At 48.2% G+C, this 27298-nt stretch overlaps 12 protein-coding genes across 12 annotated transcripts; 8 read left to right on the top strand and 4 right to left on the bottom strand.

Moving 5' to 3' along the window:
* The first annotated feature begins 226 nt into the window (after positions 1 to 226).
* POJ06DRAFT_248372 (sodium bile acid symporter family-domain-containing protein) lies at positions 227 to 1914 on the top strand. The gene is made up of 4 exons (XM_056187024.1): positions 227 to 747; positions 807 to 949; positions 1010 to 1096; positions 1156 to 1914. The coding sequence occupies exons 1-4, from the start codon at positions 453 to 455 to the stop codon at positions 1810 to 1812; spliced, it is 1182 nt and encodes a 393-aa protein (XP_056045415.1). The 5' UTR covers positions 227 to 452; the 3' UTR covers positions 1813 to 1914.
* Positions 1915 to 4223: 2309 nt separating this feature from the next.
* Positions 4224 to 5625, top strand: POJ06DRAFT_207434 (uncharacterized protein). Its single transcript, XM_056185385.1, has 3 exons — positions 4224 to 4454; positions 4504 to 4821; positions 4880 to 5625. The coding sequence occupies exons 1-3, from the start codon at positions 4359 to 4361 to the stop codon at positions 5465 to 5467; spliced, it is 1002 nt and encodes a 333-aa protein (XP_056045414.1). The 5' UTR covers positions 4224 to 4358; the 3' UTR covers positions 5468 to 5625.
* Positions 5626 to 7296: 1671 nt separating this feature from the next.
* POJ06DRAFT_280598 (uncharacterized protein) lies at positions 7297 to 8602 on the bottom strand (the record flags this gene model as incomplete). Its single annotated transcript, XM_056189892.1, has 7 exons — positions 7297 to 7438; positions 7557 to 7703; positions 7760 to 7929; positions 7956 to 8122; positions 8200 to 8255; positions 8305 to 8425; positions 8464 to 8602. The coding sequence occupies 7 exons, from the start codon at positions 8600 to 8602 to the stop codon at positions 7297 to 7299; spliced, it is 942 nt and encodes a 313-aa protein (XP_056045413.1).
* Positions 8603 to 10618: 2016 nt separating this feature from the next.
* On the bottom strand, positions 10619 to 11159 carry POJ06DRAFT_266573 (uncharacterized protein; the record flags this gene model as incomplete). The annotated part of the gene is made up of 2 exons (XM_056189161.1): positions 10619 to 10948; positions 10971 to 11159. 2 exons carry the CDS (start codon positions 11157 to 11159, stop codon positions 10619 to 10621), a joined length of 519 nt encoding a protein of 172 aa, XP_056045412.1.
* Positions 11160 to 11500: 341 nt separating this feature from the next.
* POJ06DRAFT_299887 (general substrate transporter) lies at positions 11501 to 13245 on the bottom strand (the record flags this gene model as incomplete). The annotated part of the gene is made up of 2 exons (XM_056190699.1): positions 11501 to 12682; positions 12739 to 13245. The coding sequence occupies 2 exons, from the start codon at positions 13243 to 13245 to the stop codon at positions 11501 to 11503; spliced, it is 1689 nt and encodes a 562-aa protein (XP_056045411.1).
* Positions 13246 to 14216: 971 nt separating this feature from the next.
* Positions 14217 to 15949, bottom strand: POJ06DRAFT_207430 (glycoside hydrolase superfamily). The gene is made up of 2 exons (XM_056185384.1): positions 15771 to 15949; positions 14217 to 15712 (listed from the first exon to the last, which is right to left on the bottom strand). The coding sequence occupies exons 1-2, from the start codon at positions 15876 to 15878 to the stop codon at positions 14351 to 14353; spliced, it is 1470 nt and encodes a 489-aa protein (XP_056045410.1). The 5' UTR covers positions 15879 to 15949; the 3' UTR covers positions 14217 to 14350.
* A 675-nt stretch (positions 15950 to 16624) lies between these two features.
* On the top strand, positions 16625 to 17333 carry POJ06DRAFT_274232 (uncharacterized protein; the record flags this gene model as incomplete). Its single annotated transcript, XM_056189611.1, has 2 exons — positions 16625 to 16735; positions 16799 to 17333. The coding sequence occupies 2 exons, from the start codon at positions 16625 to 16627 to the stop codon at positions 17264 to 17266; spliced, it is 579 nt and encodes a 192-aa protein (XP_056045409.1). The 3' UTR covers positions 17267 to 17333.
* Positions 17334 to 18124: 791 nt separating this feature from the next.
* On the top strand, positions 18125 to 19064 carry POJ06DRAFT_74408 (uncharacterized protein). Its single transcript, XM_056191493.1, has one exon. The coding sequence runs from the start codon at positions 18347 to 18349 to the stop codon at positions 18902 to 18904; it is 558 nt and encodes a 185-aa protein (XP_056045408.1). The 5' UTR covers positions 18125 to 18346; the 3' UTR covers positions 18905 to 19064.
* Positions 19065 to 22471: 3407 nt separating this feature from the next.
* POJ06DRAFT_74363 (uncharacterized protein) lies at positions 22472 to 23849 on the top strand. The gene is made up of 2 exons (XM_056191491.1): positions 22472 to 23015; positions 23069 to 23849. Exons 1-2 carry the CDS (start codon positions 22811 to 22813, stop codon positions 23692 to 23694), a joined length of 831 nt encoding a protein of 276 aa, XP_056045407.1. The 5' UTR covers positions 22472 to 22810; the 3' UTR covers positions 23695 to 23849.
* On the top strand, positions 23774 to 24919 carry POJ06DRAFT_74384 (uncharacterized protein). The gene is made up of 3 exons (XM_056191492.1): positions 23774 to 24007; positions 24123 to 24675; positions 24708 to 24919. The coding sequence occupies exons 1-2, from the start codon at positions 24005 to 24007 to the stop codon at positions 24660 to 24662; spliced, it is 543 nt and encodes a 180-aa protein (XP_056045406.1). The 5' UTR covers positions 23774 to 24004; the 3' UTR covers positions 24663 to 24675; positions 24708 to 24919.
* Positions 24788 to 25409, top strand: POJ06DRAFT_248355 (uncharacterized protein; the record flags this gene model as incomplete). Its single annotated transcript, XM_056187023.1, has 3 exons — positions 24788 to 24928; positions 24964 to 25159; positions 25189 to 25409. Coding segments are annotated over 3 exons (558 nt in total), but the record flags the coding sequence as incomplete, so codon positions are not given.
* Positions 25410 to 26395: 986 nt separating this feature from the next.
* Positions 26396 to 26724, top strand: POJ06DRAFT_248353 (uncharacterized protein). Its single transcript, XM_056187022.1, has one exon. The coding sequence runs from the start codon at positions 26410 to 26412 to the stop codon at positions 26581 to 26583; it is 174 nt and encodes a 57-aa protein (XP_056045404.1). The 5' UTR covers positions 26396 to 26409; the 3' UTR covers positions 26584 to 26724.
* The last annotated feature ends 574 nt before the right edge of the window (positions 26725 to 27298 follow it).

Genomic DNA, 27298 nt, shown 5'->3' with positions numbered 1-27298 from the left:
GGAGAACAGAAAAGTGGGCGAGAAATTATCGGCTATCAGTCTATTAAGGACCTCCAATATTTCTTTGTGCGGCAAGTTTGTTAGTTCCCTCTAGTGATGTCACCGCTGGGTGTCACACGTCTGGCGCCATTGGTTCAGGGTCCCGATTCAGGGCTAGGGCTCCTCGAGTCTGCTTCAGATGACGTTCAAATCGCTGGTTATGGGCGACATTTTCGTCACCGCTGCTCAGTGACATTCTCTCGACTCCAACAGCGCCGAGAGCAAGAATTCGGAGAATTTTTGGACAATGTCGATGGTCTCAAAAAACTTTCCCTTCTATTATTAAGTTATTGTCCATGTGACGGGTAGTCGTCCTCGAGCATGCTGCTTATAATGGACTTCAACCTTCAGCAATATCCTCAACATCCGTTTCTCATCAATCCTCGACGACACCCAGACGGTCTTTCTTGCTTATGGCTACGCTAACGGCTGATGCTAACTATCCACCGAATATCGAACTTCAACAGAATGACAACAACGCGCCGAGCTGCAGTCCGTCGTCCAGTGACGTGGAGAAGCAGCTAGACAGCGGGAGCCACGAACCGGCTATCAAGAAATCATCTCTCCAGAGCCTAGGCATCTTGGATCGTTTCCTGGCCGTGTGGATTTTTCTTGCCATGGCCATCGGTATCATACTCGGAAACTTTGTACCAAACACCGGACCCGCATTGCAGAAAGGAACTTTCGTGGGCGTCTCTATCCCGATAGGTATGTTTGAAAGTCTGGTCAGTCTAATTGCTTGTCATCATCTGCTAACAACTCTTTAGCGGTTGGCCTACTGGTTATGATGTATCCTATTCTCTGCAAAGTCCGATATGAATCTCTGCATCATGTCTTCCGAGAGCGCGAGATCTGGATTCAGATCGCCTTCAGCATATTCGTCAACTGGATCCTTGCCCCTTTCCTGATGGTAAGGTAGTTTGGAGCCCTGACCTGCCATGTCGAATATGGTTTAGCTAATTGTTCTTAGTTGGCGTTAGCATGGGCATTCTTACCCGACAAACCGGATCTCAGAGACGGCCTTATCCTTGTCGGATTGGCGAGATGTATCGCAATGGTATGCATACGGGCGTTTATAACTTACCCCGTTTGGCTGCAATAACTGACAAGACGTAGGTCCTCATATGGACTGGGCTCGCTGGCGGCGACAACGAATACTGTGCAATTCTTGTCGCTGTCAATTCCCTTCTTCAGATGGTACTGTACGCTCCTCTCGCTGTCTTTTTCCTAGAGGTTATAAGTCATTCAAGTAGTCGGATCCCCCTATCATATTCTGCCGCGGCTAAGAGTGTTGCGGTATTCCTCGGCATACCACTAGGAGCAGCAATCATAACTCGCTTCACTCTGCGAAAGATTGCCGGCAAAACTTGGTATGAGAAGATCTTCCTGAGGCTGGTCAGTCCGTGGTCCCTCATCGGGCTGCTCTTCACAATTCTTGTTTTGTTTGCCTCCCAAGGTCGGCAGGTGGTGCATCAAATTGTGTCTGTTGTACGGGTTGCGGCTCCGCTGATAGTGTACTTCGCAATTGTTTTTTTTGCGACTCTGTTCGTCACCTATCGATTGGGATTTGGCTATAAACTCTCCGCGACCCAAAGTTTCACCGCTGCTAGCAATAACTTTGAACTCGCCATCGCTGTTGCCGTCGCAACGTTCGGTCCTGACAGCGACCAAGCTCTGGCATCCACGGTGGGCCCCTTGATCGAAGTTCCAGTGCTACTTGGACTCGTGTATGTTGTCAAAGCAATTGCTAAGCGAATAGGGTGGAAAGATTGAGAATTAGCATTTTTGTTTTGATGCGATTGTTTATTTCCTGGCATTGCGCTATAATAGACTCTAATGGTCTACCTAAGTTGGATCCATATGATTAAAGTGTAATATAATGTATAGTTCACTATGGTTGTGAGCCGGCTACGGTATCATTCAGTCCAGAACCCCGCTTATTTCAGCTGGCCTCTCACGAAGTAGAGCTGATATAGCCAAGAAGCACAAATATGTGTTGTTGTTTTATGGGACTGACCCTGGAAAGATCGGCATATTGCGGTTACACACGAACAGGCGAACAGCGAATATGACCAGAAGAATGGAGGGACATTTCAAACCTGCCATTGATGGCGCTCCGACGTTGTACGTGAAGCACTTTTGCCGGTCGACAAAATCCAAATGTTCAGTAGATAAAATAACAGAGCCAGTGTGCGTCCGAACCATTCCCGCAAACATTTATCACTTCCTGTTGTATTTAATTTTCAGTAGCTGCGCTGAGCCTCACTCAGCGTGGCGCGATTGCAATAGCACATGCTTGAGCCAAACCTTAGCCCTCCACACTGGCCGTCATCCATGAACGCAAGCAAGTAATGTTTGGCAGGGTATACATCTTCTGCTTCCGACGTTCCGCGCCTGTAATCCAACTGCTCGAAGGGTCGCAATAAATGACGTCAGACGCGTCCACGGCCGACTCCACACTCGGCCTTGGCCACGCCTGCCCAGTTCCCTTTCCATCTTGCACGACCTCTCGAGTCTCAAGCTCGTCACGGTGCCTACACTTTGTGCCATAATGTGTGGCGTTTGTGAACGCGTTGACGTTGTCAGGCAGGCTTCTGTTCGTCGAATTGCGCGGCGCCACGTCATCATTATTATTTCGCACTCCACCTACGCCAACACTACTCCATGCGCAGCGGAAGAGGATGTGCCGGAAAGCGTGGAATACCAAAGTTTGAATAGTGCCGGCCACATTACGGTGGATCATGAATCCACTTGTGACCAGCAATCCAGCATGCGCGGGCCTGTGGATATGTATCATGCTGTCGATAACTCGGACGAGTATATTTTAGTGAGCATTATCTTGTGGAGGATGACCTCGCTGGTGAAGTTAATACTGGAATTTAGGGCTGTTCACGATACGATATCGGCAAGGTTTGGGCTAATCGGCAATCGATCGTCGATCTTATTGTCTGCCGATAATTATCGTCTATCGTATCGGCAGACGTTATCAGCTTGACAATACGATATCGTCAATATCGGCGACGATACGATTACAGTCGCCGATATTTAAATGTCTAAAGTTTTGATGCCTTGAACACAATTTTTTTGAGCACGACATCTGCAGTAGTATGAGCCCTATGGTAATTTAACAATTAATACCCTTTACAACAATAAAGATGTATAACAAGTACTATAGTTTCATGAATGGATCTGATATGTACTATACAGCTCTTGTCCTGGACCTCGAGTAAAAGGCAATCTGATCTTGGAGGAATTAAGAGAGGATTATAATTCTGATAGACTGATTCTACAACCCAAAACGCCAAAAACTGCATCAACAGTACCCATTGGCTATTGCGGGGCTGGAGCTGCCAATTGCAGCGGGACAAGCTTCTTCCGTAGACAGAATCGAGGAGAGTGATATCGAGTCTAGGATGCTGCAAAGGCTGCAGCCACGAACTCAGACTAGTAGCCCATCTCAGATATTGACATGTACTTTGATAGTCCGGTGGTCATTGTCAACGACACAAAAGATCCAAACTGGCTGTGCAATTGGTGGCGTACTCGTGAAGATGATACCCTTGTACGATTACGTAGACACAACACAATTTGTATAGAATCCATGTGTAATGATCGATCCTGAAAATGTTACAAAGTTTATTCTGCCGATTTGCCGGTATCTCACGTTTCTGCCGATATAGTATCGGCTACCCAAAGGCCCGGCGATAAATATCGTCAAACGGCAATCGTCAGACATTAGGAATGCCGATATCGTATCGTCGGCGATATCGCATCGTCAATATCGGCAATATCGGCAATATCGGCAAAACGTGAACAGCCCTATACTGGATGGCCGAGGGCTCTGAAGATTCTAGCGCACTACTGCTCTCTACTCTAGAGTTTGAAGGCTATTGGTGGATCAGAGGCTGGTGAAAGCAAACTTTCGGTCCGATCATAAACTGTGCTGCTCGCGGGGAGAGTATACGATTCTTTTTATTGACACTGTCCTCTTCAGGTCTATTATTTCGTCGTCCTCTGTCAGCGTGCGGCTACGACGGCGGGGCACGCGGCTCATCACGTTCAGGTCAGGGTCAATATATCCTACTCGCCGTATGGGTCTATGGGCGTGTGGCTGACAAGAAGTACAGCCGTGTGACAGCCGCACGTGCGGCAGTCATATCTGCCAGATAATTGCACCGACTATTCTACGTTGGACGTAGAGAATTCTTCTGTATAAGGGTCAAGACTCGGCCCCACCAAAATGGATCTTACCGGCCATCATAATTGTTCAGCTGGGTCTGCATTGTGTGAAATCGATTACAAGTACGTCCAAAATCTGCATGGATAGAATAAAGTCGATGATCAGTTTGCGGTCGGAGTTTCGTCCTCCACCGGCGGCGTTTACAGAGAAGGACATGCCGGATTTGACCGGAAAGGTAGTCTGCATTGACATGTACTGCTAGAATAGCTTATTAATTTTGTTAGGTCTTTCTAGTCACTGGCGGAAGTTCTGGTGTTGGACTTGAACTCTGCAGAATCCTATACCATCGCGGGGGCCGTGTTATCGTCGGTGGTCGGTCCGAGAAGGCCTTCCTGAGTGCAGCGGACAATGTCAAGGCAAACCCAGCAACTGGTCTTGGGGGCTCTCCGAAAGGGTCTCTGGAGTTTCTATACATTGACCTCAGCGACCTCGCGACTGTCAAGCCTGCTGCACAAGAGCTGCTGTCTAAAATCAACAGACTTGATGTCGTCTGGTATAATGCCGGTGTCATGATTCCTCCGGTTGGTAGTAAGACGAAGCAGGTGAGAGCATATCAATTGTCTACCTCTTCGGCTTGTCCCCGATCTGACTTGCAGTTAGGGTTATGAATTGCAGTGGGGCACAAACGTCGTTGCTCACTTTTTGCTTAATCGATTTCTATCGCCTCTGCAGATCAAAACTGCAGAGTCGGCCCCGGAAAGCTCTGTCAGAACAATCTGGATCTCATCGGCCGCTCATCATGAGGGACCGGAGCCGTACGGAATCAATTTCGGCGATATCAACTATGAGCACTGCAACAAAAAGCCTGACCCGATGCTTACATACGCTCAATCAAAGGCGGGGGACGTGTTGTGCGCGTTTGAGTATGCGAAACAGGTTTCCGACAAAGGGATCGTGAGTTTGTCTCTAAATCCAGGATTTTTGAGGACCAACTTGCAGCGAAACTTTGGATTAATTCTGCGCAAAACCGTTCTCCGTTTGATGCTGTTCCCTGCCCGACTAGGTGCTCTCACAGAGTTGTACGCTGGATTTGCTTCAGAGTTGACGGCAAAGAAAGGATTCGTGTATATCATTCCTTGGGGCAGAATCGGTCCACTCAATAAGAGAGTTCGCCTTGGTCTGGAAGAGCATGGCACTAGCCAGAAGTTATGGGCGATTCTGGCAAAGGAAACCGATAAGTACATGTAATATCTTGCGACGGATTTGGTACAGTGGAATAAATGTGTTCTTTTGATCCAATGCGATTTTCTGGCTACTTGAGCCAATGGAGTTTAGCGAGCGCGCGTACCTAACATCGGCCCGACCTTTGCCTTCCACAGTAATTGTTGTTCAATTGATAGAATCAGTCATTTTATCATCGACGAATTTCAATTATTAATCACGTCTCTGTTCTGAGCACACATTCCTGCGAGCTTCCCTTTTCCAAACTAGAGGATTCGTTGCATCGCACCAGAATATGTAAGGCGAGTCTTTCTCTTTGTAAAAAGCCACTCGTATTCTCCCTCTATAAATGACCCTGCAGTAAAAAACATCTCCACATCACCCGGAGTAATAAATACCCTCCCAGGAAAATCGTTTCTCACGGTGAAGCGAAACGCATACCCAGCATAGGTCGCGCATGCAACATTCCTCCCACCGGCACCGTTAGTATTATAGAAGTAGGCGTACACGTTGCTTTCCGCAGTTACGGCGTGCTTGAACTTTATAACGACGAATCCACTTAGCGATGTTACCGGCAAGACTTCGACATCGATGTAATATTCGTTCCACTGGCAGTTCTCGATTGGGCCGCTAAGGATCATCCAATAGCTGCCAGGTGCATCATATGGCACTCCTTGATTGAAGTCACCCTTGACAAGACATAACACCGGAATCTCAGCTGCGCATACGAGAGCTTATGTCGCTACGACAGCGTGCAACAGCGTAGTGATCCTGATCGTCATTTAGGACGGGAAGGGGTCTTTGTCGTAGATGAAACTTAGGGAATCTCGACTACAGCACGGTATTACTGGGCCAAACAAACATTTTAAAGTCACGCTGGGGCCAACCAAATGGCTCGTTCAGTCGTTACACGCCTGCTAGTCGACATTCAGCTGTCATTCGCTTCGAGCACGATCGAAATGGTTAGGGTTACCTAGAGCCGAAACTCTAACTCTTGAGTGTAAAATGATCGACGCCAGCGTGTGAGACAGTTCACAATCTATTCTATACATATGATGGCGGGTAGGGAAAGCGCAATTGATTCAGATACGACTAACCAAGAAATAGAACTAACGTTCATCTGCTGACTGGAAATGTTACGTTTAGGTGAATGCAGTTGGCAAAATAAGGTTAGCTAAGGGTTACAGTTCAGGGGCCACGTGGCTGAAGTTAAGTTATGGAAGGCTGGTCCTGGAATGTCCCGCCAACGTATCTCCCGGAGTGGTTCCTCCTGGCGCTATTGCAAGCAACATCTCATCATGTAACAATACGGACAAACGTATTCTGAGGCGAAATATATTGTATTTATCATGTGGAAAGTAATGCTAGAATTTGGATAAATGGAAGGTGACTCACATATAGATAAAGTTCCCGAATTGAGACTTACGTAAATCTCAGCTTCCTTACTCTGGTCAAAACATGTCCTGCTCGATTGAGGAAATGAGGACTGTTTGACCGGCAATCTGTGAGCCAGTTCAAAACGGCACAGGAGTTACGAGCGCGGATCATCTTCAGCGGGAAATGTATACACAATCTTACCATTTCTGATCCATGGTCCTAGTGGAGTTGAGGAATATTTCACTCGCAGGTCGACGTAATCCTGCATGACGAAGAATAGCAGGTATGAGTTGTGATATACAGAATAGAAGACTGAGCCTGAGTCGCGGAATTACGTGCCGCGCCCGAGCGAGACTACAGCGGCGGATTTCATGTGCGCAAAATATGATAGTACATTCCACTGTTCTCTCTTTGTTAAGAGCAACTGCAGTGGGAGATTGGCTCAGCCTTCCGACTGAACTGCGACTAAACCTGGAAAGTCAACGGAAGAAGTCAACAAACCTCATCTGTGCGGTCAGACCCATGGCTGTGAGTAGTCTCTGCAAGTAAAGATATCCGTCAAAAAGGACATAACTGTCTGGGATGTTGGCTGCAGCCCACGCATCTTCTGTAAAAAAATCACTTATCTTAAGTCAAATCATTTTCGGCAGAGCATCATAGCATTGCCCATTTTCAATCAGATTCTATATGAATGTGAGTGGCCTCGCTCCATAAAGTCACCCCAGCAGTCGTTACTCACATAATTGATTGGGACCTGTCAGCCCGCCAGACTTCAATGAATGCCTCTGTCAGGGTCCCAAACCACAAGTGACTTCGGTATTGAATTGGACGGCAAATACCTTTTTCTCTGCTCCTACGCGTAGCTTCATACATACTTTCTTGCATTCTTGCCAGCTCAACATTGACATCTTCCACATTTTTGTATGCAGTCGTAGGATTAACTTGGGTGATTCCTTAAGGTGTACCAGGATGACGACATGCACATGCTGCCCTCGGATCCTCATATCCTTGTCACGACGGAGCGCATCACGGTTCTCACCAAATCCGACCTCAATAGCGATCCGTAAGTTCCTGCCACGTGGACCCCAATACTTGAATGATCCATCTGGCTCCTTCGAGCTGCTCTGGGCATGGTCACCATCAAATCCCATCTGGTGGCAGGTCCACTGTCGACAATGTCATACATTGCTTTTGGCTTGCGTGTCGAGAGGTACGACTTAACACTTGAAGAGATGATCTCTCTCAATTCAGCAGCTGCAACTTCATGAATGTCCCTTTGGATAGTCACCACTGTTGCTATCTGCTCTAAACTATTGTACGACAAGCATGGGTATCTAATATCAAAACTGTTAGCGATTTTCTAATAAAAGTCTGTCTCATACGCTCCTCATGCTTCAGATCCTCTGAAGTGTTTGACTCCGACTTGTACTTAGACCAGCTTTTCTCGAGTTCCAAATACTGAGAAAGGAACGTGGATGTCTAGTCACTGTTCTGGTGGATTATTCTTCAAAAGCTGAAGAGCATTGCAATAATCCGATCCTACATTCTCAATCTTCCCTAGAGACATATCCATGGACACAGTAAGTGGCACCGTGTTGGATGACTGAGCTCTTGACGTAGTGCATAATAGTGGCGAGGCACGTGACCCTTAATGGTTGACTGTTGTTGGAGTGCTCCCCATGGTTGTCGACCTTGCATGCGAGCAAGATTTGTGAAGAGAGAGTAGATGTCCCAGAAACGACTGCGTCCATATTTCATCGGAAGTTGGGAGCGAATAGCAATCATATTGTCGAAATGCACTGAGATTAGAATGGGCGATGGACTAACTGTTGAAAATTGAAGGTGTCGTGATGCCAACCAAAATGTTGAGGGTCTTGTGATACGTCATGGCAGTTGCATCGACGACGGCATGACTTTTCACTGAGAAAGGTTGCTTGCACTCATTTTTCGGTTCTCAGGTACCTAACAAATGCCTATATACGGCGTTGTAATGTATGCAATACACGCATTCCATTTGGACACGAAATAAGTAGTTACAATTTGAATATGGAGTTTTTAGACAGCGCCTCAACGATTTGCCCTCCGTCCCAGCGATCATCAAACAACACTTGAGACTCTTGGAGTATTTTCGGGAAGTTTTCTTTCAAGACATTCTTTTCCACCGGAAAATGTTGCAGATTTGCCGTTGTGGCATCACGAACTGTTTTCAGATCCCATGTTTGTCGAATGGGAGAGACATTTCTGTGAGGTATATCGGGAACCGGATTCCGAGAGAGTGGTTTCGACAAGATTGGAAAACGTCATCCCGGACGTCGCAACTTCGATTACCAGCCTCCATAATGGTATGGCAACAGAAATCGGTGCTGTCCACGAAGCAGTCACACAGGGAATGGCAGAGCTTCGTGATGCAGTTGCGCGCAGTCAGCAAGAGACTCGCCAGTTGTCGTCCCGGTGTGATGAAATGAGTCCTTTTCCGGGAATCCGTAAATTGGTTTATCCGTGCTCGGATTGATTTGTCGTTGTCTGTGACGAGTTTGGGCATTCCCCACTCGCTCACATTGTAATGTAAAATTAATGATTGTTATATGTCTTGGTTTGTTTGTTTGTTTTGTCTTGGTTTTGCTTGACTCCCTGTATACGAAGGGAAGTGCTGGCAGTAACCGTCAGTATTATTCAGTAAGACTGCAAATAATTAAAGAAATCGATCTTGGCTGCAGCTCGTAATATATCGAAGGGCGACAGCATACTCCTCCTCGACGCTGAAAAAAGAGAGGAAACCGGACCGTCAACTCAGCAACGAGATTCGGAAACGAAATTAGACTTAGATTTTTTTTTTTGACTAAGTTTATTCCCTTGGCTAATTTTTTTTGTTTTAATGATAATTTTCGAGCGCATCGAGGTAATATACAGGGTGTGCTAATGTAATAATTAGAAGTGACTTTTTGATGAACATTGATTTGTTTTGTTTTATTTTACTTTTAGAGGCCATAGAGGCAATACATGAATGCTAATCTATGTACAATATTTAGAAGTTGGTCAAATGTACAATTAATTGTTATTGTTATCTATTTTCTATATCATACCTTTTTAATATTAAATTAACTTATATGTATAGAACTCTGAGCACAGAGTTCTGTATTTTTGCTTCACTCGTTGGAAATTATTTGTGTGTACAGCGCCTCAGCTCTTGGATTGACCAGGACTGGTACCGCTAGCGATATAAAGTTTAGAAGATGGTTGACTAGTAGGCTTCTACTGGGATGGTCTTGTCAGGCGTCCGGATAATAACTGAGTTATGTTCTTTGATTCACACCGGTTAAGCATTTAAACGGCAGTTATAATACCCAACGCCGGAACTCGACCCCCATAACGATGGGTCTGCCCTATCACATGCCACAGGACGAGAGTACGATACCCCAGATAATTGTGATCAGATTAATCCGAAACCTAATCTCGGTCGCGTGAGCCTCCGCAACTGCGGCGCTTCGAGATGCCTCCATCACACAAACTCTGCCGAGGCTCGGTATTTTGGCACGGGAGAGCGTGTGCTGGTGACGCTCGCTGCGTCTGGCCGCGTGAAGGTAGACTCGGTGGTGTATGATGAGAGCTAGCGAGATTTTATTGTAATGCCGTCGTTCCATCGACAGTACATTTAGTACATCAATCAAACCCGACAGCCTGTTCAACAATGCTTTCGCCGATTGACAATTTGACATTATTTCCTCCTTGCAGCCTACATGTCATCTATATAACATACAGATGCGCTATTGCGAATCAGCGCCCCCATGGCTCCATTTGTCTTCAGTTACCTGGAGGACTGGCAGCAGACTCGACGGAGATGGTAAAAGGGATGCTTCCCTGTGGAGGACTGCTATCGGTGTAGTAGACAGCTTGGTACTGCGTAGCTGAATAGTTGTACGGGTCGCCCATGTTCGTGGCGGCATAGAATCCAGCCGTGGAGCCATTAACGGCAAGATAATTGTTCGAGTCGATCGTGAACAGGTGGACGTCTTGGTCCTCAGGGGAAACGACGACAAGGTTATCCCGATCTGAAGGAAGAATGGGTAAGGCGGGTAGATGTTGGGGTCGTAGATTGTGCCGTTTGAGGACTCGTAGACTAGACAAACTTCTCTACGCCAACGTCGAGAAATACGTGGTCAATGGCCGCGCCCTCGTGCATGGAGTTAAGCAACGATCCGTCGATGGTAGCGTTGTCAGATTTGACTTTGAAGTAGATGTACTTGGTTGCCGCAAGGGCTCCGAGAACGAAGACAAAGAATGCAGAAATGATTCGGGATAACATAGCTGTTGCAGGGTCGACCTGCAGCATCGATTTATCCATTCCTTCCAAACTATGTGGCAATCAGGCAACAACCAAAGTCTCCTAAAATAACTACTCCGCGGCGGACAGCCGAATGTGATGGTCTCATAATTCCATACCGCTTCCGCAGTGTGCGATATTCGTCATCCGAATTGATCGTATTTCACAGCAGCAGTTTGTATAACAACAGGGGCGGGAACTATTTCATCTAGTCTGGGCCAAGGCTTGCTATGCAGTGAATGTTCACACAAGGTCAGAGTTGATAAGTTTATTTGCATATACGAGATACAAGATGTCAGTTATGAAGTCACTATCGAACTTGTATGACGGTCGAAAAAATCAAATTGACTATGACAAGCCATTTACGCTTTGGTACCAACATTTTCAATAAAGACCTGCTCCGCTTTATGCATAAGTTCGACGTTGCCGCCGTGGGCCAGCTCGGAATTCTCTTGCTCGTTGTACGCGTCGACCTGGTACGTCTTAAATTTCCGTGCTGGCACGCCCTTGGCAAAGAGAATGTCGATTTCCTCGTACGACCTGCCCTTTGTCTCGGGAAGCCGGAAGTATGCCCAGACAAATGTCAGGAGCGCGGTTCCGCCCCATACGAATCCCGTGTATCCCTTGAGATTCCACTTTGTCGGATTCATAAAGTATGGTTGCAGGGTACCGAGGCCGAGACTGACAAGATAGTATGCGTTGCGGGCAAGGCAAACAGTCTTCTGCCGCAGCCGCGTCGATCCGATTTCGGCAGGGAGGGCCCAACCCAGTTGGCCTGCAGAGAGCTGGAAAACAAACGTCCACACAAGGGTCAGTACGGCTTGAGACATTCCTACACTGTTGTTCGAGGTCCAGACATTGAGGATGCCTATGATAAAGAGAATCATGGCCATGGAAAACATTCCCCAGACGTAGATGGTGCGACGGCCAAAGTATGGCATGAGGAAGAACCAGTTGCAGAAAGTGCCGACGAGGGCAAGCCCCGTGCCACCAACGTTTAGTTTGTAGGTTTGCGCTGTCGTGAGGCCGACCTGTTGAAAGAAATAGGTCGAGTTGTAGGCGAAACAGATGCCGCTGGTGATTTGTCCGGCAAACGCGACGCAGGCGATTTCGGTCCGCCGCCGTTCGAATCCCTTGAAGCAGTCCCAGTAGGAGGTTCCGACAGAAAGTTCCTGTTCGAGCTTGTTTGTGTGGACAATTGTGGCGAGAGTCTGCTTTGGGTCGATGTTGGCCTTCTTGCTCTGGAGTCTTCGCAAAGATTTCTCGGCCTCTTGCAGGCGGTCCTTGCGGACCAAGTGCCATGGGGATTCAGGCGCAAAAAAGAGAATCGGAATCAACAAGACCGGCCATACCCACTGCAAACCGTATGGGATTCGATATGACCACTCGGAGTCTAGATGAACCAAACCCTCAAGCACACCAGAAGCAATTAGTTGACCGATGATAAAGCACATGTTGATGTAACTCGTGAAGTAGCCGCGAAGTGAAAGCGGCAGGACTTCGGATGCATAGGCGGGTGCGGAACTCGCGAACACTCCCCATGGCTAGACCATTGTTAATAGACGCAGAAAAGGAGGTATAATCTATGAACAGAACATACCAGGCCGCACAAGAAGCCGCCGATGGTCAGGACAGTGATATTTGGTGCAAAGAACATGATGAAGATAAACCCCGACAAGGCAGACAGCGCGCCGATCAAAACACGCTTTTGGCCAAAGATGTCGACCAAGTAGCCGTTCGCAATGACACCAAAGAAGCTGCCCACGCCGGTAGCGTTACTGAAGCCAGCTTGCCAAGCAGCTGTCAATTGGTAGCCGGCACCAGGGAAATACTCGCCGTACTTTTTTGCAAAGCTCGGATAGGCGAAGAAATTTCCAATCAAACTTGTATCATACCCTTCCATGATTACACACATGGACACGACCAGGGACCAGAATACTGCCTTCTTGTAGGCTTTAATTGCTTGTAGAGGAGGCAGGTGCTGTTCCACCTCGGCGCCAGTTTTGGCGTTCAGATTCAGCTCCTTGCCGTACAATTCCTCATTGAGACGGTACGCGGTGGAAGGCTTGAGGTCGACATGCTCAGCTGCGGCGGTTTTGACGGCCATTGTGTGGGAGCAAAGTGTGGCGAAATGGGATATTGGGCGAAACACGGTATCTGTGCAGCAGAGGCATTCAGCAGTGTGTATATATATACAGTCAGTTATGATGGCACGATGGAACAGCAGTATAGAAAAGAAAGCATTTGGTGATTCGGCGCCACCACGCGGGGTTGATGTTAAGCGACTATCGTCTGGATCGTTCAGGGGCTCGTGACCTTGAGTAAGGCCGACGTAGACCCGAGAACTCCTCCTGTGCTAGCGAATAATAATAATGAACGAGATATAATGCCAGACACCAACTAGGTCGAAGCTGATGGCCGGGTAAGTGCCACAATGGGGATCGAGCGTCTGTCAAAGAGTCGCAAGGTTCCAGAATTCGGTCGATCTGCGGGGCAACATATTTAAGGTTGCGGGGGCTCCACAACTGGCTCGATGCCGCCACCCGTCCGACAGCGGAATAATCCGCCACCATATTCCCCGCACCACCAACAGGCGGCTCCTGCGGTTTCAATACGCGCACGCGCCTGTGCCCGCAAAATGCACCCGACTCATCCAGGTGAGATTAAAAGTCTGGGTAAGATCCGGGTTGGCATCTGGACCGGCGCCTGCGCTTATACAGTCGCTTATCTTGACTTCCACTTGGATTGTTGCATGTATTCGCATATGGCAGCAGTACATTGTTACGCCACCCATGCATTTGTATGCGCGGGGACCGACAGTCTCCACATAGCCCACATTCTCCACACTGTCGGCAGAATGTGCGGCGCGTGCCATGCTAGACTATCGGATGAACAGGTAGCCACGACCTCTAATGAACCTGCAAGTCGCTTCACTCTAGTTAGCACGGTGCTGGATGTATTGAAGGATTCATGCAAACTACCAGCAGCACGATTTCGCGTCAGTGAGTGAAGCCGTGGGTGCGCGGTCCTTAGTACGATCAGTAATACACGATCAATATCTGCGCAGCAGAGCCGACGCTGCATAGTTTAGGATTGTTTCAAAAAAATATAATAATCTATAGAGTCTATTCATACGCATCTGTAATGTTGATCTCCACTATCTCCCACTATATCCCATCATCTTCAACTCACTCTAAGCTCCTATGACGGCTCTACGACGATTCCTGTACCGTAAATGTTTCGCCCACAGAATGCTTCCTCAACCTCAACATGGCAACTCCATGTCTCGGGACTTCCGTTTCAATAACTCCGCCAGCTTCCACCATCCCAGTAAGCTTCCCTAGCAGAAGTTCATTGCCTGCCGCCAAACCGTCTTTGTATGAGGTCTCTGTTGCGTTGTAATAGAATTTCGCTACCTCGGAAGTTGGACTACCATCAATAATACTCTGCGCCGTAGCCTCGTCCATCCTATTTGCCCACAAGTCATAAATATCCCAATTCTCCTTGATCTCGGGCGCACTACCCTCAGGGCCAGAGTCGTAGAATATATCTGCGAGGGTTGCGTTCATTAATCGAGGGCTGTTTCCGGCGTTGAGAAGAATAACCAGTTGATCTCCACCTGACAACGGCCCTGACCACATCTGGATCTCGCCTTGGCCATAAGTGTCAGTATCGCTCACGTAGTAGCGCCACATGCGATTCACTGGCACGCCAGCCGTGTCCTGGCTCACGGCCAGCACGGCAGGGTTGGTGAGGATCGAGAGAGCCTTGGCATCCATGACGTTGACATCGTTTCCCATGAGGAGCGGACTCTTAACTGCAGCCCACAAGCTGAAATGCGTCTTGTATTCTTCATCATCCATTCCTCCGTTACCGACTTCAAGCATGTCCAAGTCATTCCAGGCTCCAGCCACGCTTGTGTGGACGACGTAAGCGGCTTTGTTCAATATATTCATTGCGCTGCAATGGGATCCTGCATAGGGACAATCATAACCCTCTTCTCCAGTGCACGGGCAACGCGGATCAGGGCGATCGAAGGAGTCATAAATATCGCCACTCATGCGCCAGACATTGGCGACCGTGTGAGCCCATTTCCACGGGTAGTCTTCTCCCCAGTTGCACAGAGCGTATACAATGGATCGGCCAGTAGTCTGAAGAGCGTTTTTCATCGTCCTGTACCTTTCCGACGTGATCTTGGGATTACCTGCCAAGCCCTCATTGAAACAGTTGTCGTACTTCAAATAGTCCACGTCCCAAGAGGCGAACGTCTTCGCATCCTGCTCTTCATACCCTAGACTGCCAGGATACCTTGCGCAGGTATAAGACCCGGCGTCCGAGTACATGCCAAATAGGAAACCGAGCGAGTGAAGCTGGTCGGCGACGAATTTCATGCCACGAGGAAACTTCTCTGGGTCGTGTTGGAGGTTTCCGTTCTTGTCACGTCCCAGCGACCAACAATCGTCCAGTACAATGTATTGATAGCCAACGTCGCGGAGGCCGAATGCCGCCATTTTTTCGGCTGTCGACAGGAGGAGGTGCTCGTTGACGGAACAGGCGAACGCATTCCAATTGTTCTGAGATTTGGTCGTTAGTGAAATGTCCCATGATAGAGGAGTGTAACTGCTAACTAACCCATCCCATCGGTGGTGTCACAGCCAGCTCATTGATTGGGTATACTGGCTCGAATCTCTGAGGAGAGATGAATGTATTGATCGCTGTGAAGAGTGCTGACTGCCACATAGTGGGAGCAGGTCCGAATTTTCGTTGAGCGTAGATATGGGGTCGTCCTGAAAATTGAGAAGAAAACAAGTCTACATGGTTTGGAATTAGAGGCCCTGATATATCCTTCCGCAACACGCCGCTGTCGTCATCGTGCAACTATGACCAAATCCCGGTAAAGCGGGGTCGGCCTACATGGCGAACTGCCAAGCGACATTGCCCCATTGTGGCGGGACCAACAAACGCGATAGTAATAAAAAGATTCACTTTTAGAGATTTTAAAAATAATCTTGATTATCTAGTGGGCAAAATTCACTTATCCCGTTTGCGGGGTCAAAACCAAGGATGTGGCTGGAGGGGTACGATCCGTGATTCCTACTGTTGTGGCATTCTGTCAGTACGGTATTTTGAAAAGTTAGATCTGAGGCGTTTGCGCTTGCGCTTGACTTTTGCTGCCAAAGAACAGAACTGTTCGCTGTCTTTTACTACCGAAGCCAGCTTAGTTTGGCCAATAATTTCCTGATGTGGCGCGACTGCTTTGGACCGTTGACCTCTTGGCCGAACGGAGGATCATCTCAGACCAAGATGGCCAATTCCATAAAATGACTTATATTACCTATCGAGGTTTACAGCGCCAACAGAAGATCTTTCCAACCATGGATTCGCCCAATTAGTATATGAAGCCGGCCATGCCGCGCCGTCCATGAGGATAAACTCCGACCTTATCTCAGTTCGCAAAACGCTCAATAAAGGCCGAATGAGGAAGAATGGCCGATATCCTCAAATCTGCTTACGTTTCGGCTTCGCTGCAGGCCACCTTATTCAGTGCGGTTTCTTACGTCCTCGGCCAAGTTGTGCTGTCGTTGAAGCACAGTGATGTGCGTAGCTGTCATCATTGTCGTCGGTTGGCGACGACTACTCGGGTGCTAACGTTGCTGTAGAAATTTGTGGTGGACATAGATTACATTGTACTCGGGCGATTCATGTCTTGGGCACTTGTCATTACGCCAATTGGAATCCTGTGGCAGCAGAAGCTTGACAATAAATTTCCATCTACTAAGCCGAAGCACGGTCCAAGCGGGACGGCGATCAGCAGCAAGGACTCTTCCAAAGAGTACGATCAGTTGAATATTTTCGTCAAAGTTGTCTTGACAGAAACAATCTTCAGCATTGCCGTCAATAGCGCGTTTATCGCATATATTACGTATCTAGAACACGGCGACTTGAACTTCACAATAGCAAAGATCCGCACCGTCGTCCCGGGACTTTGGACAAGCTCGATAAAGGTTTGGCCGTTTGTTACTTACGTTTCTTTTGGATTTATACCGCCTCAATTCAGAGTCGCGTTCACATCTGTAGTTGGACTGGTATGGGGAATATATGTCAACGCATTCGTGATTAGTAAATAGACGACAGAATTTGAAGTTAACGCTGTTATTTTAACGAGATCGATTTGCTTTCGATAGAGAAGAGAAGATCAAGAATATTGTCAAGGAGTCTTCCCAACTGTGATTGTAGATGATTAGCACTGTAGATGTATAGTATTTAGTGCCAATTTGATGGGACTAATCGGCAGTCACCTTCTCGCTGAGCAAATGTATTGTCTGCTGAGCGGTAAGTGCCCCGCGTGCGGGGAAAGGTCGCGAGAAGCCGAATGTGTCCCCATGGAGTTATATCGAGCGCCTACGTCTACCTGAGAAAAGTGTCCTGTGCGCTAGTCGCTTGCGGCGATCCTCTAAAGTTAAAACAGCGTGATGATCGTGAGCACGGCTCGGTTCGGTTCGTCAAACTGAGTGTTCGCGCTTATCTCGCGACAACACGATCATAAATACTGCCCTCATCGCTTCAACGAACCGCGAAAAGGCAGGTAGGAGCATGCATATACCGTACCATCGGGTATAGATCGGGGAGATATCACAGAGTCACCGCCATTTAACTCCCTCCGGGTTACGTCGGCAGTACTTCGCTTGAACTGATGCTCATGTGTCAGGCTTAAGCGTTGTGACCGATTCAGGCCGGATGAACTAAAGAGACTTTGGAACATATCTAGGCTGTGCAATGCATGGCCTTCGCTTATCAATAGTCAGACTGTTTTACAACTCCACCCTTCGGCACTTACAACCCAAGATCAACAGTGGACCCAATGACATGACGTGATTCAGTCATATACAGACAAGCAAAGACACAGAATGCTAGTGGAAAGGGAGCTGACAAAGGTGCAACAAGAAATACGGCGTTCTCGGTTCTAGTGGAAAGTATTCCGTGCTCGTGCTGGCAATCCGTCTCTCCAATGGTGCCCATGCTGTAGAGGTCATTGGTCTGCTCATTAATGGTTTTGCTTCCGACAGATACGGGCACAGAAAGACCATGATCGTCTCATTGTCAGCGATGATCGGCTGTGCCTTGATTTTTTTTTCGCTCCGAACGTTCAGACTCTCGTGGTTGGTGAAGTCCTCTGGTGGGGTATCTTCAAATGCTCGCCGTTGCTTATGCGCCTGGAAGTCTATCCAATCGTTCTCCGGCCGTACCTTACCGGTTATGTCAATATGTGTTGGGTGCTTTGCCATTGTGTCGCTGCCGCGACACAGCCCAGAGGTGGGATCCCACAGGATTTCATTTGCCGTACAGTGGGTGTGGCCTCTACCCATCTTGATTGGTGGTCTGTTCGTTCCCGAGTCTTCATGGTGGTCTGTTCGCAGAGTGGTCGAGAAGGTGCACAGAAAACACTGCTCCGACTAACGTCCCCCAGCGACCCTACTTTCAACCCGGATGAGACGATTGCGAAGATCGAGCATATTAACGAACTCGAAAAGGCCATGTCTGCTGCAACGACTTACTGGGATTGCTTTAAGTGGACTGATCTGCGCCGAACGGAAATCGTCTGCGGTGTCTGGCTCATCCAGACCATTTGTGCAATGAGCCTCATGGGCTATTCGTCATACTTCTTCGTTCAGGCCGGACTTCCGGCAGTACAATCGTTAAACATTAGGCCAGATGGCCATGGCCTTGGTCGGTGTTATGGGTTCTTGGTTTCTCATGTCGTATGAACCTGCAGTTCAATTTGCGTCGAGCTCAGTTAGTTGATACTCCGCACCCACCTGCGAGACAATTGCACTGTCCCTCGATGTTTGGACTAGCAAAAACTCCAACGCGATATTAGGAGTGATCGTACATTGGTTGACCCCAGAGTTTCAGTATCGATAAAAAGTTCTTTAGTTCACAGAAATGTGTGTGGCTATGGAAGGTTGAGTCTTTTTCAATACTCTCCCATAAGGGGTTGGTAGATGTAGACCCCGCCCATTCACCACCACACCAAAGGATTATTTTGTGTCCAAACGGAATGCGTACATTGCGATATATTACAACGACATATATACAGTAAATGCTAGTGGCAAAGTGTCCGAAAATGAGTGTCACAACCGGCACAGTGTGAAATCTGGGGCCACCCGCAATATTGTGCTGGCCGGTTAGCATTTAGAGCACCACAACAACCCTAACCCTCACAACAGTTCCTACACCAGAGCTATGTAGTATGCGTCCTGCCAATCCATGAAGTCATATTATTTCTTTGAATATTTCAGGCAAGCTGATAGAACCAGGGCAATATCTGAATCCCAGAGAATCACCCTTGAATCGAAGTAGCGTCATCTAGCACGTCTCGCAACTCATAGTATATTGGTATTGCCAGACTGATCTGTGGCCCGCGCTTCGAAATTCGAGTAAGTAAATTCCTCAAACTTAGCCAGAACAGCCTCGATTTGTTGCAGACGGTTCCAGTCCTCGGCGGTAAAGGGTGGAAAATACGTTTGGTGCTCGATCCACCTCCGTATTTGCTGCTTGGCTTCCAGCGCGTCACGAATCATTCGATGGGTGGAATTCCAGCGGGTGTCAACATCATACTCAATGAACTTGTCTTTCTGTCAGGCTTGGGGGTAGCCGATAAGCAATGACCACGGTGTTGTTTGATGATCGCTGGGATGGAGGACAAAAACGTTAAGGCGCTGTCTAAAAACTCCATATTCAAATTGTATTTAGCGTCCATTGCGGCGGCACACTACCTAAATGCTTAGGGAGACTAACTATGGAGCATGCAGTTTAGTCCCGCAACTAGGGAGGTTCACGTAACGTCATCTCGTCAACCGTTGACAAATTTTATTACCCGGACTGTTAATTTAACAGTTGACGAGTTGCAGCTCAAGAGCCGCAATCCGTCAACTGTTAACTTTTCAACCGTCACGTGCTCCCTTTCATCCCGTAGAACGTGACAAAAACGTCATTAAACTGAAGGACGCGTCTTATGGTTAGCTTAGCAGTTGAAAAACTTGTTGAAAATTGGAAAAAGGAGGTTTCACCAAATTTCGTGGGGGTTAGGGGAATTCTGCAAGGGTTGGGGCTCCGGTTTGTAAACTGTTGACGTGTTGACGTTACGTGAACCCCCCTACTGTACTCGGCAGCATGCAAGGCATAATAACTCCCCCATATTTGCCATTATCAATTGATATTGAAAATGGGGTGTTGAGGGGATGGTCAACTAATAGTTATACTATTTGTTTGCTATCATTTTACAAATTGACAAAATTGTACTAGGTTATAATAAACTTTTGGGTACATGGGACCTTAACTACTGGAAAATAAGATTATGGCCGCCGAGTGATATTTCCCAATTAGGCATATATCCAGTTCTAGAGTCAGAAACGGCTTCCCAGGCGACATCAACAATTCATATGGTGGCCTATGTGGTTAGTTGCGACAGTCGTACCATGCCATTAAGATACAGCTTTACTCATGCTTGCAGTTATAAGGGCAATATGAAGACTGCATGCTAACTAACTGTATTTAAAAATGAAGATCGTGCTATATTTTTTGCTTCCATTTTTGAAATCGAGAATTGATATAATGCTACTTCAGTGAAAATCGAGTGGCCGAGCTTACCTTCTTTGATGAATTGCCCTTCGTTTTTAATTAGGCTGGCTGATTGGGCGCCTAATGAGCAAATTGTCTACCTCGGAGTAGAAGCGCCTTGCGACAACTCGCAATACAACCAGATCGATAACCAGAACAAATTTAAGGTACATAATTTCATGCCGGCTTCAAACCGTAGCATTGTTTTCTGGCAACTGTTTGGGGCATCGCTGAATCCCTTGTAATTGTACAATGCCCGGCCTTGAGACTGGGACCTTCGCCGACAGGCGGCTTTCTGTACATCGTCAGAACATCTTCGTTTGACCCTCGTAAAAACCATATCGTACGACGTGGACCCGGCGGAGTTGGGGCCGCGATCGATTCACGCGTGTGTAGCGTAAGTTAGTAGAGATTATTGAAATGGCCATCATGCACAAAAGAAGGGCAAGAAAACGCAAGGTTACACGAAGAAGGGTGAGTGCGGCTCCAAGGGGAGAGGATTGTCTTAGCCGCCAGATGGAGCGAAAAATCCTGTCGAATACGCCGGGCAGAATAATTAATAAACTCTTCTAAACAAATCCCTTACGCTAAATTACATGCGCATAGTTACACATCGTCACTTCGTGAGAAGCGTAGAACTGATTGCACACACATGGTTGCACAACGACAACCTCAACTAGACAAAATCACTCATGTAATGTAAGTTGGGGGTACGTATAGTCCATGACTAAGTGGACATGAGAATTATAGCCATATTAGACTAGCTGAAGTCCGTATCGCGACTTGTATGCCTTAATACTGAGGAAATCGATCGTCTACCCATCGGAATAGGAGCTCCTTCGACAGACTCGCAACAAACCAGATCAGTAATCAGCGCAAATATCGATATCGATATTGCATTCACCGTGGAGAGCGGGAAGTACAATACGCAAACCGGCTCACCATAGCCCAACCCTTCCGGAGTTTGATTGAGGTGTCGCCAGATCAACCAACTCTACATAAGAAAGATTTGAATGCCGCTTTCGGCGTAGGCATTGCTTGTTTTCTGGCAAGCGTACAACGGATATCTTGTTGAATCCTTTGTAGTGTCGGCCATGGGTACCGGGTTTTGGTACCCCGTCAACCGAGGTCGCAACTGTTACAACATCTTAGTTTGACCTCTGCGATTTATTAGTGCAAACTGTATCATAGAAGTGGGCACGGCGGAGTTGGGGCAGTGATTCGTGTGTGTAAGGCAGTGTAGATCGGGATAGGCATAGTTGGCCATCACCAAAGGAGGAGAAAGAAAACGCAAGGTTACACAGAGTGCGGCTCAGGGGGAGAGGTTTTTGTGTCAGAGGTGAGATGGCACCTAAATCCAGTAGAGGCCGCATTCGACAGGCAAAATAATTAATAATCTCTGCTAAACAAATTACACGCGCCTAGTTAGTAGATACACGGATCGCACACACACGGTTGCACAAGAACCTCAACTAGACAGATCACTTACTAGGCAATTACTCATTTCTGGATGTAAAGTGCAGTCACTGGATTCAGACTTCGGCGTTGAGACCAATAAATTTAATCCAGTCAGACATAGGCACATTTTCATATAGTTCGTAAACGACAACTTCAGTGACTGGGTATTGTTCGTAATGCCTGACCAGTTCTTGCATGCCCCGTGTCATGAGACTCTAGACTCATGGCGCGATTGTCCGGGGTTGATACTGGCTGAAGCCTCAACTTTACTTACGCTCGTCATATCAGCACTCATATTTCTAGTTTCCAAGACCTCTCGTCTAAATATAAATATTCCCCTTCTGTTCCGCTGCCACTACTGCCGTTCCCAGCTCAACGACAGCAAGGACTTTGATCTAAATCGGTCAACAAAAATACACCTCCCCTACCCACCAACACTGTCTTCCTTCCTTCGCAGTCTTAGCATGGATCCGTTCGTGGAAAGTGTAAGTCCAAATACCCGGACCTGTGATATTGACTCTTCAAATAACTTACTTACTGTCTAGATAATCCTCAGGCTCCTTGCCATTAAACATCAGCGGCCGACCCACAAAATGTGCCTTCGAAATCCCAAACGAATGCGCACAGGCGAGCCGGTTACTGAGGATCCAACAGAACGGTTCACAATCAAAGTGAACATCGACAGCATGTTCAATTGCGACACTGACTTTGGTCAGCGTTTCAAGGACTGCATGCTGGAGGCCATTGACCGATACAACCACATTACTTTCCTGGCATCCAAGCTTATAACCCTCCATGGTAACTATCATTGTGATCATCACTTCTAAGTGAGCTTTCTGACAATTGAACAGTCATTCGATTGAGTCAGGAGCAAAATCAAGCCTTGCCGTTAAGCGATCGTGAATTCCAGACATGCTGCAATGTAGTCTCACGCTCTCGTGGTGAAGATCCAGGTCCCACGCCATGCAGAGATGGACCTCTAAGGACAACGCTTGATCTCCTGCGTTCACAGCTGCCTGCCGACTACGCCTTGCCACATCGGGAAGGGTTGACTCAAGCGTTAACCTGGGCGTCCATAAACTGGATTGCAAATGTCCAGGTTGATGTCTGCTACCATCTGTCGCAACGTCTTGAGAGATGGATCGTGTTGCGCTTGGCTGCAGACCTTGCTCAACAGATACCCGAGAAAGGCTTATGGTCCATAGCTTCCCGCATGGTCGAGACCCTTGTGTGGAGGGAGAACGCCGCATTTGGGAGGGCAAGGTCATTGGGTCTGCCGGATCCTATTCCTCCGAATTACGTCGCGCCAGCAACGCTCGATGACCTTCTGGGCGGGAACGTTGTCCACAGTCTGCAGCCGCCTCTGAACGAAGTATCGCGCGAGATTTTATGGCGTTTGTTCACAGAGGAAATTCTTGGAAGCATTGGTAGCGCGCTGCCATTGTGTCCAAGTAGATTTCGGGAAACCTCAGCGTAGGTCGCAACTTGTTTCTTGCTTTCCTATATCGAGACTAACAGTTTGATCAAAGGTGGCAGACATATTACCCATTACACCTTAAAATGCTTGCGGACATTGAGCAGCTGGCGGGGGGGCCTTTGAGTCATGCTGAACCAACCAATCGCCCCAGTCGAGGTTGGTTACGCCGCAAAGTGGAGAAGATAGCTTTGTCGGAGAGAACGACTCTGTCACAGACGCTCAAGGCCAAGGCTGTGTCGTGGCTGCTGCAGATGATCGTTACACAGCAGAGGGACCCCCCAGGAAATCGCTGCACAAGCTGTCCCCGACAATGGTAAGTCTGTTAGACAACCTTTTTATGTATTCATTGTTCTAATTCCCCCCCCCCCCCCCCCCCCCCCCCCCCCCCCCCCCCCCCCCGCAGAAGGTCAGGGTCAGTGACCCCGCAGAAGGAAAAGCTCGAGCAGAAGGCCCAAAAGAGTATCGACAAGATACGCAGCGGGTCCTTTTGCCCGAAGCAATTTGCCCTAACTTCTGGGGCAAATCGCGCTTTCTCCGCTCTGCCGCAATTTTCGTTCGGGATGCGGTATATGGGGGTTGACAACCGCGTCCTTAGGGAATTGCTGGCGATTCTTTGGCGTCGCGGCTACCATCCATTCGCGGACCAGCTTCCGGAGTCTGCATGGCCCGGTATACCGAGGATGGCGGCCCGGCAGGAGTTCGACGAGCACCAGCCAGAATGGTGGTGTCGTCTTTTTCGTCTCCATCGAATACAAGGGATCCAGGTTCCTGGAATTCCTTTGCCGTTGAGTCGCCAGACCCAGCGGCAATTCGATTTTTATATGAGCACCGACGGCGTCGGTGCCTCATTTACCTGTCTGCGGCCAAGACGGACTCCGGCAACAGCAGTTAACCCGACGACGGCGCCGTTTACAGTCGGATCAGCACATTTGTGTCCATCGATCCTGGACTCACCGATCTGGCTGTAGGCGTGCGTGCCGAGTTGACGTGGCCGCGCCTCCCGGATGGCGGAGTTGATGTGGAGGGCCGAGGGTGAGCTTCTGTCACACTTTATCAGTCTGTTTCTCTACTTACGTCGTATGTTAGGTCCAGGCCCTCTTTCGCCGATGATCATGGGCGCGACTTCTCGATCTCTTCCGCGTCCTGGCATGACGCCGCCTACCACAACTCCGCCCGCCAGGTGAGTCTCAGGTTAAAACGGGAGGCTCTAGATGGCGGCGTCGGTGTCGCGTCAGTGGCCACCACATCCCGACATCAAAAACAGCACAGGTTGCCCAGTACCTGGATCATGCCCGGGTATGTCTTGCAGCTTTTCCAGTCCGCTTTGAACACTACAAGGACGAAAGGCGCTGCGCTGGAAGACCTACTGCCGAGAGCAGAAGGCTCTTCATAGTATTTGCATGCGTGTCAAGGGAAACAAGCGCGCCAAGAAAGAGGATGTCGTGGTGGCCTATGGCGACGGTCGGTTTGGGTCGACAATGGGCGGAAAAAGAGCTGCGCCGGTTAAGAAGTTGCGCAAGCACCTTCGCCGGTATGTCACTGTCGTGCCGGTCGACGAGTCTCGGATGAGCCGAATCTGCTCCGCGCACAACGAGGAGCAGAGAGAGGTGATGGGTCTCGGCGAGGAGGAAGACGAAGGGGAAAAGGGGGGGGGGGGGAAACAGAAGGGGGGCGAACACCACCGGTCCTCAAGGGACCATCCCTCCATCCTGTAGTATACTGCCACAAGTGTAATACAGTTTGGAACAGGGATGTGAACGCGGCTCGGAACATTGGCTGGATATTTTGGTGGATGCGGGTGCATGGTGGAGCGCGACCGCCAGGGTTCGGGAGAGGTTAACTTTCTTTTGTAGGCAGCGGCTCAAGGAAGCTGTCCGCATATGTTACTCGGTGGACTAGGGTTAGCCCCGCTGGCGGGACTAACCCGAAGCCACCATACCAAAATAGTGCCCTGAGCACCCTCCTCCTTTTACTTCTTTGCGCTGTCCTCAGAGTTAATATTCTGTATGTTATAAACTATCCAGCTAGCATAACATATAGTGCGAGCTCCTTTGACTCCTCACATTATATTAACTATCCGTGGCCGTGACGTACACAACACGTTAACCGACCGAAAATCATCAAGATGGACTCTTCCGAGTGACTAGTAACCTTCAGCTCCTTCAACAGACGATCGAGCAACAGAAGGAAATGATTGTGCAACAGAACGCAGCTCTTGCTAGACAGCAAGAGCAGACAGAGAAGTTGCAGGCATTGGGTCCTGCAGTATAGCTATTTTGTTAGTTAGTCTCCCTAAGCCTTGTCCCTAACAGCATTTTCGTGGACCGTTATCGTTAGACTCGGCTAATGGTTGCAAACGTTCTGCCTCTTTTGAGAAAGAGTTTGGATCATTGCTATCCTCGGCATTGTGTGATTATCATAAGGAGTTTGAGCGTTGCTCACCCTTTCTTCGCCACTACGCCTATATTCTCGTCAATTCCTTCGTGAAATCGGCGAAATACTTTAAACAGGTTCTGTGAGGGCCGGGCCTCTTATCTCTTATCTTGTTATCCTATCTTTGTCCTGCCGGTGTTACCCGGACCCGGCAGGGAGTATAGTTGTTTAATAGCGTTGCGTTGTCTCTTTCCTCTTCTCTTTCTTCTTTGTCGATACTATTCGAAATAAAGGTAGTACTAGCTGTCGATACACATCTTTCCTCATCTGTCAGGAACGCCAATGAGCGGCTCGTGCGGCTGGGGCTGCGCGGAGGATCGGCAATACGTTGGTGTTGGGGTTTTCGTTTGTTGGCTGTGGGCCTTCGTTGTGTTGCGTGTTCTTTTGTTGGTCGTTTGCTTGTTGGTTTGTTGTCTTGGTTTGTTGCGTGTTCTTTGCGTGTACATAATCCAGTAGGCGCCTGACAGAATATAAATGGAGGGGTTTGTCCTCGCTGTCAGGTCAAGCAAGAAGTCTTGTATTGTAAGGAATACATTCTTGTCTACGATCTTGTCCAGTCCAGTCCCGTCTAGTCTCGTCTTGTCTTAGTCCAGTCCCGCCTAGTCCCGCGCCGTTACATCATCGTAGGATTCTGACAGGTTCAAGAGACTCTTGACTAGCATAAGGACAGGATGGCCCGCGGCGTTAACCCTCGGAGCTGGGATGGACACTAAATAAATATAAATATCGACTTCGGACGATCCTGTCCTCCATCCCCGCGCTCGTCAAACATCACGATTCAAAGTACTGCTATTGGAGAAGGAACTAGGACCTACCACCACGACAGTTGTTAACAGTCTAAAGATGCGCATCACAGATATTAATTTGGCGGATATCCGCATCCGCCATCCGCCTTTTTATCCGCTTTTCGACAGCATGGCGGATATCCGCCAAATCCGCCATCCGCCTTTAAAAATTTGCAAAATTCACTAATAGTTATTATATATCTAATTTCTTCAGAAATTTCGCAATGTTCTCTAACATGATATTTGAATTTTCTAAATGGACTCGCTGTAGCGGACGCAACTTATATGGTCGGTGATCCCCGCTACATGTGAGCCTGTACGACAGTGCTAGAATAACCTCTTGTCGGACTATGCAAGTTAAGGTTTAGGGCTAACTGTGACCCTAA

This window comes from Lipomyces tetrasporus (assembly GCF_029532465.1).
Source record: "Lipomyces tetrasporus strain NRRL Y-64009 chromosome Unknown POJ06scaffold_3, whole genome shotgun sequence".
NCBI classification, from domain to species: Eukaryota; Fungi; Ascomycota; class Lipomycetes; order Lipomycetales; family Lipomycetaceae; genus Lipomyces; species Lipomyces tetrasporus.
Note: the sequence above shows the minus strand (reverse complement) of the source record. Positions and strands in the feature narration are given on the sequence as shown.

Excerpts from the sequence above, each read along its gene's own strand:
- POJ06DRAFT_248353 (XM_056187022.1), top strand. The coding sequence starts at position 26,410 with ATGAGCGGCTCGTGCGGCTGGGGCTGCGCGGAGGATCGGCAATACGTT.
- POJ06DRAFT_74408 (XM_056191493.1), top strand. The coding sequence starts at position 18,347 with ATGCGCCTGGAAGTCTATCCAATCGTTCTCCGGCCGTACCTTACCGGT.
- POJ06DRAFT_207430 (XM_056185384.1), bottom strand. The coding sequence starts at position 15,878 with ATGTGGCAGTCAGCACTCTTCACAGCGATCAATACATTCATCTCTCCT. Across the intron at positions 15,713-15,770 it reads TGACACCACCGATGGGATGG|AACAATTGGAATGCGTTCGC; the intron begins GTTAGTTAGCAG and ends ACCAAATCTCAG.
- POJ06DRAFT_248372 (XM_056187024.1), top strand. The coding sequence starts at position 453 with ATGGCTACGCTAACGGCTGATGCTAACTATCCACCGAATATCGAACTT. Across the intron at positions 950-1,009 it reads TCCTTGCCCCTTTCCTGATG|TTGGCGTTAGCATGGGCATT; the intron begins GTAAGGTAGTTT and ends AATTGTTCTTAG. Across the intron at positions 1,097-1,155 it reads TGGCGAGATGTATCGCAATG|GTCCTCATATGGACTGGGCT; the intron begins GTATGCATACGG and ends GACAAGACGTAG.
- POJ06DRAFT_207434 (XM_056185385.1), top strand. The coding sequence starts at position 4,359 with ATGGATAGAATAAAGTCGATGATCAGTTTGCGGTCGGAGTTTCGTCCT. Across the intron at positions 4,455-4,503 it reads TGCCGGATTTGACCGGAAAG|GTCTTTCTAGTCACTGGCGG; the intron begins GTAGTCTGCATT and ends TAATTTTGTTAG. Across the intron at positions 4,822-4,879 it reads TTGGTAGTAAGACGAAGCAG|GGTTATGAATTGCAGTGGGG; the intron begins GTGAGAGCATAT and ends ACTTGCAGTTAG.
- POJ06DRAFT_74363 (XM_056191491.1), top strand. The coding sequence starts at position 22,811 with ATGTGCCTTCGAAATCCCAAACGAATGCGCACAGGCGAGCCGGTTACT. Across the intron at positions 23,016-23,068 it reads CAAGCTTATAACCCTCCATG|TCATTCGATTGAGTCAGGAG; the intron begins GTAACTATCATT and ends ACAATTGAACAG.